Source organism: Schistocerca serialis, chromosome 3 (genome assembly GCF_023864345.2).
Source record: "Schistocerca serialis cubense isolate TAMUIC-IGC-003099 chromosome 3, iqSchSeri2.2, whole genome shotgun sequence".
Taxonomy (NCBI): domain Eukaryota; kingdom Metazoa; phylum Arthropoda; class Insecta; order Orthoptera; family Acrididae; genus Schistocerca; species Schistocerca serialis.
Genome location: NC_064640.1, coordinates 910,576,615 through 910,587,786, shown reverse-complemented (window position 1 = coordinate 910,587,786; position 11,172 = coordinate 910,576,615). Strand labels below are relative to the sequence as shown.

The following is an 11,172-nucleotide window of genomic DNA, read 5'->3' as shown; positions in this document are numbered from 1 at the left end:
GCAACAGTTCTCGGTCCCGAGTGAAGTTGTGGAAAGTATTTTCATCTGAAATGAAGATTCGCGCTGTGGCTAGTACCTTGAAGGTTACACGTGTGACGTTTTCTCACTGTACTTATCGTGTGCAAACTCCTAAGTAGAGGTACGACAGGATCGGAAGTGTGCGCGGCGTAGTTTCCAGGAGCTCAGCATACTACAGAGTCTCGCCGTTTGCGGAAATGCGACGCTGTGAAAAGTGCGGACTCGACAGTGGACCGCGTTATCGGCGAGGTGCACGTACGTGTGCGAGATAAGGGACGGTGTGCGATGTCGGCGGAAGGAGACGGTCGAGCTGCGGCGGAGCGGCGGTGAAGCAGCGGGGCGAGCGGCGCGGCGACACTGCGTGCGGCGGGGGCGGAGGCGGGGGCGGAGGCGGAGGCGGCAGCCGCGGGGAGGCGCGGCCGCACCTGGCCGAGCCGGCGCGCGCGCGCGGGCCGCCGCCACGGCGCCGAGGACGCCCGCTACATACACCTCAGCTTCCGCCTGCTCGCGCACCTCGCCTCCTTCGAGCAGGTAATCCGCCCCACCCCCACTCACACCCACCACCGTTCCAGCTCAAAAATACTTCTGTAAACGGGTTCGGCGTACTCGAAAAACACCGTCGTGGAACCACCGAAAGTTGTAATGTGTACATCTACATCTACGTGATTACTCTGCAATTCACATTTAAGTGCTTAGCAGAGGGTTCATCGAACCACAATCGTACTATCTCTCTACCATTCCACTCCCGAACAGCGCGCGGGAAAAACGAACACCCAAACCTTTCTGTTCGAGCTATGATTTCTCTTATTTTATTTTGATGATCATTCCTACCTACGTAGGTTGGGCTCGACAAAATATTTTCGCATTCGGAAGAGAAAGTTGGTGACTGAACCTTCGTAAATAGATCTCGCCGCGACGAAAAACGTCTTTGCTTTAATGACTTCCATCCCAACTCGCGTATCGTATCTGCCACACTCTCTCCCCTATTACGTGATAATACAAAACGAGCTGCCCTTTTTTGCACCCTTTCGATGTACTCCGTCAATCCCACCTGGTAAGGATCCCACACCGCGCAGCAATATTCTAACAGAGGACGAACGAGTGTAGTGTAAGCTGTCTCTTTAGGGGACTTGTTGCATCTTCTAAGTGCCCTGCCAATGAAACGCAACCTTTGGCTCGCCTTCCCCACAATATTATCTATGTGGTCTTTCCAACTGAAGTTGTTCGTAATTTTAACGCCCAGGTACTTAGTTGAATTGACAGCCTTGAGAATTGTACTATTTATCGAGTAATCGAATTCCAACGGATTTCTTTTGGAACTCGTGTGGATCACCTCACACTTTTCGTTATTTAGCGTCAGCTGCCACCTGCCACACCATACAGCAATCTTTTCTAAATCGCTTTGCAACTGATACTGGTCTTCGGATGACCTTACTAGACGGTAAATTACAGCATCATCCGCGAACAACCTAAGAGAACTGCTCAGATTGTCACCCAGGTCATTTATATAGATCAGGAACAGCATAGATCACAGGACGCTTCCCTGGGGAACACCCGACATCACTTCAGTTTTACTCGATGATTTGCCGTCCATTACTACGAACTGCGACCTTCCTGACAGGAAATCACGAATCCAGTCGCACAACTGAGACGATACCCCATAGGCCCGCAGCTTGATTAGAAGTCGGTTGTGAGGAACGGTGTCAAAAGCTTTCCGGAAATCTAGAAATACGGAATCAACTTGAGATCCCCTGTCGATAGCGGCCATTACTTCGTGCAAATAAAGAGCTAGCTGCGTTGCACAAGAACGATGTTTTCTGAAACCATGCTGATTACGTATCAATAGATCGTTCCCTTCGAGGTGATTCATAATGTTTGAATGCAGTATATGCTCCAAAACTCTACTGCAAACCGACGTCAATGATATAGGTCTGTAGTTAGATCTATTACTCCTACTACCCTTCTTAAACACTGGTGCGACCTGCGCAATTTTCCAATCTGTAGGTACAGATCTATCGGTGAGCGAGCGGTTGTATATGATTGCTACGTAGGGAGCTATTGTATCAGCGTAATGTGAAAGGAACCTAATCGGAATACAATGTGGATCTGAAGACTTGCCCGTATCAAGCGATTTGAGTTGCTTCGCAACCCCTAAGGTATCTACTTCTAAGAAACTCATGCTAGCAGCTGTTCGTGTTTCAAATTCTGGAATATTCCATTCGTCTTCCCAAGGTTGTTGCTGAGTCTTCCGGGCAGTGTGACCGTGGTCGAAGAAACTGTTCGGTTCCTGGCGTTTCGTCCAGAGCTGCGCTGGACATTTCCGGAGCTACTCGTGGCGACGCTGAGTCTTGCCGACTGAAGATTTGGACGTCGGAGATCGATATTCAGAATGACAATTATTGAACTACCTGGTGATCAAAAAAGTCAGTATAAATTTGAAAACTGAATAAATCACGGAATAGTGTAGATAGAGAGGTACAAATTGACACACATGCTTGGAATGACAGGGGTTTTTATTAGAACCAAAAAAATACAAAGTTCAAAAAATGTCCGACAGGTGGCGCTTCATCTGATCAGAATAGCAATAATTAGCATAACAAAGTAAGACAAAGCAAAGATGATGTTCTTTACAGGAAATGCTCAATATGTCCACCTTCATTCCTCAACAATAGCTGTAGTCGAGGAATAATGTTGTGAACAGCACTGTAAAGCATGTCCGGAGTTATGGTGAGGCATTGACGTCGGATGTTGTCTTTCAGCATCCCTAGAAATGTCGGTCGATCACGATACACTTCCGACTTCAGGTAACCCCAAAGCCAATAATCACACGGACTGAGGTCTGGGGACCTGGGAGGCCAAGCATGATGAAAGTGGCGGCTGAGCACACGATCATCGCCAAACGACGCGCGCAAGACATCTTTCACGCGTCTAGCAATATGGGGTGGAGCGCTATCCTGCATAAATATCGTACGTTCCAGCAGGTGTTTATCAGCCAGGCTGGGGATGATGCGATTCTGTAACATAACGGCGTACCTCTCACCCGTCACGGTAGCAGTACTGACGTTTTGCTGTCCAGCGCCATCTGTCGGACATTTTGTGAACTTTTTTGTTGTTCTAATAAAACCCCATGTCATTCCAAGCATGAGTGTCAATTTTTACCTCTCTATCTACATTATTCCGTGGTTTATTAAGTTTTCAAATTTATACTGACTTTTTGCTCACCCGGTATATGAAAGAAACGTAAATTATTTACAAACTATGGCGTGCACACACTTTATTCTACATGTAAACGTCACTAAAGATATTCGGATTTAGATTATGACATGTTCGGTATGCCTGCCATCATTGGCGATGATGTGGCGTAGACGAACAACGAAATTCTGCATGACCCGCTGAAGTGTCGGAACATCGATGCTGTCGATGACCTACTGAATGGCTGTGTTAAGCGCAACAATGGTTTTGGAGTTATTGCTGTACACCTTGTCTTTAATACAGCCCACAAAAAGAAGTCGCACGTGTACAGACCCGGAGAAGATGGCGACCAATTGAGGTCCATGCCAGTGGCCTCTGCGTATCCCAGAGCCAGAATGCGGTCCCCAAAGTGCTCCTCAAGGACATCAAACACTCCTTCGACGTGGTCGAGCTCCGTCTTGCATGAACCACATCTTGTCGAAATCTGGGTCACATTCGATAATGGGAATGAAATCATCTTCCAAAATCTTCACGTGCCGTTGGGTGGTCAGCGTGCCTACAAGGAATATCGCACCGATTATTCCGTGACTGGACATTGCACGCCACACAGTCACCCGTTGAGGATAACGAGATTTCTCGACAGCGAAATGCGGGTTCTCAGTCCTCCAGACGCACCGATTTTGCTTATTGACGAACCCATCCAAATTAAAGTGGGCTTGGTCGCTAAACCAAACCATACATACCATACTAAATCCCATCGTGTCCCGTGGCCAACCGTGCAGTTTGATCGTGCTAACGCAAACCGTTCAGAAGTTATGACGATTTTATTTCATATAGTTCAACAATTGTCACCCTGTAAGTAGTAGGTAAAGTGGGTGTGTTCGAGTTTACACGTGATCAGCAGAAATAATTTTTGTCGAAGATAAAACGTAATTATCGATTGTCGCCTGTCAGTGATAAAACTATCGATTCTGCAGAGCCGTTGTCCATGTATAATTGAACTTCTTCTTTTCTGTTAAAATTATCACTAGGCTTGTACTCGTATATGTCGATGGCTTCTCTACTACTCGTGGATAATATTTTGCCATAGTAGATAAAATTCTGGTTTCGGGGAATTTCATTTCATGATTTCCTGACTGAAGAGCATGCTCTGCTACAGCTGGTTTTTCTGTTTTCCGTAGTCGGCAAAAACGTTTATGTCCTTTTTAGCCTTGTATTTGATGGTACCGGTTTGTCGATGATACGTTTGTGGTTTTGACACATGGTAAAAAAGCTTTAGAAGAATTCTTTTGTTATTTCGTGTAAATCTAGAAATCTAGTTTACCGTGGAGATGGAAAAACACATCGCATTATCCTTCTTGGATGTTTTAGTCGTGTGAAAGGCTGACGGGAGGTTGAAATACAAGGTTTTCCGGGAAATCAGATCAACAGAGAGGTGCAATTAAAAGTGTTGTTCACAGAGCCAAAAGGATTTATACCCGAAACATCTGAAGCAGGCGTCCGAGAAGAATGACTATTCACACAAAAAAGTGAATAGGTTCTTCGACCGAAAAACAGTAGGAAAAGAGGCAACGATAAAACACAGCGATCAAGAAAGTAACTTATCAGCTCGGCAAGGTTTACGGCAACATGATAACAGACGGTTTTTAGACGAACTAAGAAAATATGTCAATTCCTAAGACCTGTAAAGGACAAACATCTTCCTCTGTCAGCGACTGGAGTATATAAAACCCCATGTACTTGTGGAAAGGTCTACATTAGAACTATCGAGAGACGCGCGAATACAATACTGAATAATATAGAAGTCTTTCCCGACTATAGGAAACGGAAAATTCATCTACAGCAGCTCTTCAGTCAAGAAATCATGAACTAAAAGTTTTCTGAAACCAAAATTTTATCCACCATGACTAACTATTATTCACGACTATACAGAGGCGCCATCGAAATATAAGAGCACACTGATAATTTTAACAGAAAAGAAGAAGTCATGAAACTCAGCATCGTATGACAGTCGCTCTGCAGAATCGATAGATAAATTTCTACTCTTGACCTGCGACAATCGATAGTTACGCTTTATCTCTGACAGAGATTCTTGGGAGGTGTGTTTCGGGTGAGAACTTAGGTCACCCTAATGGTAGGACTGGAGCCTCACATACACTCATGCTCGTAAATTAAGGACAATTGCAGAATGTGGTGCCACACAAACGTGGCACTACACAAAACTGGCGCTAATAGCATAGGCACATAGGGAACACACACGGCACAGATCTGTAAGTCCACGGCATTGGTGAAAAGTTGAGAAAACCGTCCCGAAACACATATGCTACAAAACGCCACTTTTTCCTGCGCATGTACCCCGACATCAATACCGGATATGATCACCATGCACACGTACGCAGGCCACACAACGGGTTGGCATACTCTGGATCAGGTGATCGAGCAGCTACTCGGGTATAGCCTCCCAATCTTGCACCAGTGCCTGTCGGAGCTCCTGAAGTGGCGTAGGGGTTTGAAGACGTGCAGCGATACGTCGTTCGAGAGCATCCCAGACGTACTCGATGGGGCTTAGGTCTGGAGAAGAGGCATGCCATTCCATTCGCCTGATGTTCTGTTTCAAGGTACTCCTCCACGATGGCAGCTCGGTGCGGCCGTCCCCTGAAAAGGCGGACATAGTGGTGCAAAATGACGTCCCATACACCTGACCTGTTACAGTTCCTCTGTCAAAGACATGCAGGGCTGTACGTGCACCAGCCATAATCCCACCCCACACCATCAACCACGACCACCATACAGGTCCCTTTCAAGGACATTAAGGGGTTGGTATCTGGTTTCTGGTTCACGCCAGATGAAAACCTGGCGAGAAATACTGTTTAGACTATACCCGGACTCGTCCGTGAGCATAACCTGGGACCACTGTTCCAATGACCATGTACTGTTTCTTGACACCAGGCTTTACGGACTCTCCTGTGACCAGGGGTCAGTGGAATACACCTTGCAGGTCTCCGGGCGAATAAACCATGTCTGTTCAGTTATCTGTAGACTGTATGTCTGGATACAACAGTTCCAGTGGCTGCGGTAAGGTCCCGAGGAAGGCTACGTTCAGTACTCCGTGGCCGTCTGCGGGCACTAATGGTGAGATATCGGTCTTCGTATGGTGTTGCACACTACGGATGTCCCGTACTGTAGCGTCTGGACACGTTTCCTGTCTACTGGAATCGTTGCCATAATCTTGAGATCACACTTTGTGGCACACGGAGGGCCCATGCTACGACCTGCTGTGTTTGCCCAACCTCCTGTCGCCCTAGTATTCTACCCCTCATGACGTCATCAATATGTGTTCTTGAAATCGTCGCACGTACGAATGGTGCAGTCACAAAAAAGACAGGGTGGGTCAACGCTTTAAAGTAAAGATATATAAACTTACACAAATGACTATTTCTTGCGAAGGTATCCCTGTCACGTATGTTTGACAGATAGTGACATTTTCTTGCGTTTGCCAAATCAAGACGAATCTACCGTATTTCACAAAAAATGGGAATTGTAAGTGCTTCGTTATCTTCAAATACATGTCCTTTTATTGTCACCCATAATGAGTTTTTGTAAATGCTTCCAGCGATGCGTAGCATGCTACGAACAAGATGATAATTCCTACTTCTAACTTGAACTTAAGAAAGTCTATGACATTTTCCTCGAAGTGTCACAATTTCTTGAAACATGCATATGTCGAACAACTACTTTTTTCCAGTATTGTGTGAAGGTGAATAACTGAGTCTCACTACTCTATGTACGATTTAACTATGACAATATTTTAGATTTATACTACTGTGTTTGTTTTGATTTCCTTTTTAGTTTACTAGCTTGGAAGATAACACTAACAATATACTGCTCTTAATAAGAAGGGTTATAGCTTGACATTTAGGCTAGAGACCCACCGAAAGGACCAGTCAAGCACGGCTAGTGCGCGTAATCGCATGTGGCCGTTAGTTACACTACTGTGACGCATTCGGGAGGACGACGGTTCAATCCCGTCTCCAGCCATCCTGATTTAGGTTTTCCGTGATTTCCCTAAATCGTTTCAGGCAAATGCCGGGATGGTTCCTTTGAAAGGGCGCGGCCGATTTCCTTCCCAATCCTTCCCTAACCCGAGCTTGCGCTCCGTCTCTAATGACCTCGTTGTCGACAGAACGTTAAACACTAACAACCACCACCACCACCACCACCACCACCACACTACTGTGAATGGCGTGTAACCGACAGAAGCGGCGTTCGGGTCGGTCGCACGTATTGTACAACTAACTGCCCCGGGGGATAGAGCACTATTGATGTCAACACGTATAAACTGACTACTGCGGGAAGTCCCACGTTACACGCCAGACAGAGTAAAGAAGATTTGCGGATGGGATTGGAATGACAACAGTTAGTCATAGTTATGAAATTCGAATACACCACGTGTGTCAGTCCAGTTGCGGAAACCCTTTATCTACAATGAACACAATATTTTTGAAGCAGATGTGATTGTTTTGAGTCGGCCGTTGGTGGCCGAGCGGTTCTGGGCGCTTCAGTCTGGAACCGCGCGAGAGCTACGGTCACAGGTTCGAGTCCTGCCTCGGGCATGGATGTGTGTGATGTCCTTAGGTTGGTTAGGTTAGGGTAGTTCTAAGTTCTAGGGGACTGATGACCTCAGATGTTAAGTCCCATAGTGCTCAGAGCCATTTGATTGTTTTGAAAATACACTGAAGAGCCAAAGAAACTGATACACCCGCCTAATATCGTGTAGAGCCCCCGCGAGCACGCAGAAGTGTCACAACACGACGTTGCATGGTTCGACTAATGTCTAAAGTAGTGCTGGAGGGAATCGCCACAATGAACACTGCAGGGCTGTCCATAAATCCGTAAGAGTTCGAGGGTGTGGATATCTCTTCGGGACAGCACGTTGCAAGGCATCCCAGATATGCTGAATAATGTTCGTGTCTGGGGAGTTCGCTGGCCAGCGGACGTGCTCAAACTCAGATGAGTGTTCCTGGAGCCACTCTGTAGTAATTCTGGACGTGTGGCGTGTCACGTTTCCCTGCTGGAACTGCCCAAGTCCGTCGGAATGCACAATGGACATGAACGGATGCAGGTGATCAGACAGGATGCTTACGTATGTGTCACCTGTCAAGAGTCGTATCTAGACGTATCAAGGGGTCCCATATCACTCCTACTGCACAGGCCCCACACCGTGACTTGCAGGGTCCATGGATCCATGAGATTATCTCAGTACCCGTACACGTCCATCCGCTCGACACAATTTGAAACGAGACTCATCTGACCAGGCAACATGTGTCCAGTCATCAAGAGTCCAATGTCAGTGTTGACGGGCCCACGCGAGACGTAATGCTTTGCGTCGTGCAGTCACTAAGGGTGCGCGAGTGGTCATTCGGCTTCGAAAACCCACATCGATGATGTTTCGTTGAATGAATGCTTCGCACGCTGACACTTGTTGATAGCCCAGCATCGAAATCTGCAGCAGTTTGCGGAAGGGTTGCACTTCGGTCACGTTGAATGATTCTCTTCAGTCGTCGTTGGTCCCGGTATTGCAGGATATTTTTCCGGCCGCAGCATTGTCGGAGACTTGATGTTTTACCAGATTCCTGATATTCAGGGTACACTCGTGAAATGGTCGTATGGGAGAATCCCCACTTCATCGCTACCTCGGAGATGCTTGTCCCATCGCTCGTGCGCCGACTATACACCACGTCCAAACTCACTTAAATCTTGATAACCTTGCATTGTAACAGCAATAACCGACCTAACAACTGCGCCAGACACTTGTTGTCTTATACAGGCGTTGCCGACCGCAACGCCGTATTCTGCCTGTTTACATCTTTCTGTATTTGAATACGCATGGCCGGCCGCTGTGGCCGAGCGGTTCTAGGCTCTACACTCTGGAACCGCGTGACCGCTACGGTCGCAGGTTCGAATCCTGCCTCGGGCATGGATGTGTGTCATGTCGTTAGGTTGGTTAGGTTTTAGTTGTTCAAAGTTCTAAGGGACTAATGACCTCAGAAGTTAAGTCCCATAGTGCTCAGAGCCATTTTTTGAATACGCATGCCTATACCAGTTTCGTGGCCCTTCATTGTGTTTTTGTGACTAATTTTCTGGATGTGGACACTAAGTAGAAAAAAATGGCTCTGAGCACTATGGGACTCAACATCTGTGGTCATCAGTCCCCTAGAACTTAGAACTACTTAAACCTAACTAACCTAAGGACATCACACACATCCATGCCCGAGGCAGGATTCGAACCTGCGACCGTAGCAGTCGCGCGGTTCGGACTGAGCGCCTTAACCGCAAGACCACCGCGGCCGGACACTAAGTAGACCTTTGTACTATAATAATTGCATGTGGCATAAGACCTGGTGCATCTCTTTCCATTGGACGACACTTCGGTTACTTCCGTGTCCCTAACCCACCCGAGTTTGTCTAACCGGGGAAAGTGAGCTACTGTTTAAAAGGGAATCCGAACAACGTGTCGTTCCTGGCGACTTCTCACATCTTTCAGAGGTGAAGGCTAAATCAAAGGCACACTGAAAATTTCCATCGTCTGCCCAGGATTCGAATACGCAGCTTCTCAGTTTCAAATCACTCGCTTTACCAATAGGCCAATAGGCCCAACTATTTGAAACTGAAATGCTTTTGGTTATCTTTTACTGAGTGAAAAATCTCTTATGAGTAGGGATATTATTTAGAAATGTATGCTTTGACAGAAACATGTCACTGAGATGGTTTTTTTTTTGCGCCTTTTGTACTGATTTAAGTAATCGAAATGGTCACGTCTAGTTGATACATAAATGGGTAAAAGATGTTAATACGTTCTTTTATGGTTTTCTCACTGAAGGTACAGATGTATGATTAAAATAATCGTGAATCTTACTGACATAATAAATCTGTGTGCCGAACAGGAATTCAAATCCGTAACCTTGTGTTTCATGTGCAATGTTTTTATCTACTGAGCTATCCGAGCACGAATAACGATTCTTCCCTGCAGCTTTACTTCCACCAGTACCTTTCTCCTTCCTTCCAAATTAAAATAATAGTACCTACGTAGCTTAAAGTGAGCACTGAGTTCACACTGTGGCGTATGCTGTAGCTATAGCTGGTATATATTCCCTTTATTTGATTCGTTAGTCGAAAGATGCGACACTCATTGTTACGAAGTAGATGACATAACGTCTTCTTTGCGTAAGTAATGGAAGGGTAGACCAACAGCATTCTTTGTGAAACATGTAAGCAACAGGGTCGGTGTCGAATTCCATCGGTTTCATTTCTACATCTACGACGGCGTACATGAAGGACAACAGAGATGTTCTCTGACCCTTCCTTACTTCGAGATCGACAGCGTTCTTGAAGCACATTGTTATCTGTAGCATCGTTAGCCTCACGCGACTAGCCACCTCGGCAAGTTTCCAACCTCCGATGCAGCCACACCCGACACGATGCTCGAGAGTTTGAACACCTACGCAGTTTTTACTTTTTTGTTCTAGGTATCATTTTCCTCTGTCTCCACATTGTGCAATAAATTTGAAAATTATTTTTATTCGGTTATCGTGAACTGCTTTTATACAAAGTGATCTGGCCACGGCGTCCTCCAAATAATTGAAACACTTATGGCCAATAAAAGAAATTCTGTTTTTGGTATACACCTCTCCTTATTCTGACATTTGTGTATAGAATACACTGAAAGTGACACGGACGACTGTTTTACTGTGCAGGACCTGCAGAGCGAGATCGAGAGCCACCGCGATGTGTTCGCGTCGCTCAACGGGACGGGCCGCAAGCTGCTCAGCAGCCTCGCCTCGCAGGACGACGCCGTCATGCTGCAGCGCCGCCTCGACGAGATGAACCAGCGCTGGCACCACCTCAAGGCCAAGAGCATGGCCATCAGGTACGCGCCAGCCACCAGCCTGCTGCAGCTTGTCC

General features: G+C 46.5%; 1 protein-coding gene across 1 annotated transcript in view; it reads left to right on the top strand.

Annotated features, from left to right (window-relative positions):
• The first annotated feature begins 215 nt into the window (after positions 1-215).
• LOC126471316 (dystrophin-like) overlaps positions 216-11,172 on the top strand; it is a 293,208-nt gene continuing 282,251 nt past the window's right edge. Inside the window, exons 1-3 of the mRNA XM_050099438.1 lie at positions 216-232; positions 354-549; positions 10,965-11,137. Coding sequence (XP_049955395.1) covers positions 216-232; positions 354-549; positions 10,965-11,137 — 386 coding nt within the window. The remainder of the gene's footprint in view (positions 233-353; positions 550-10,964; positions 11,138-11,172) is intronic.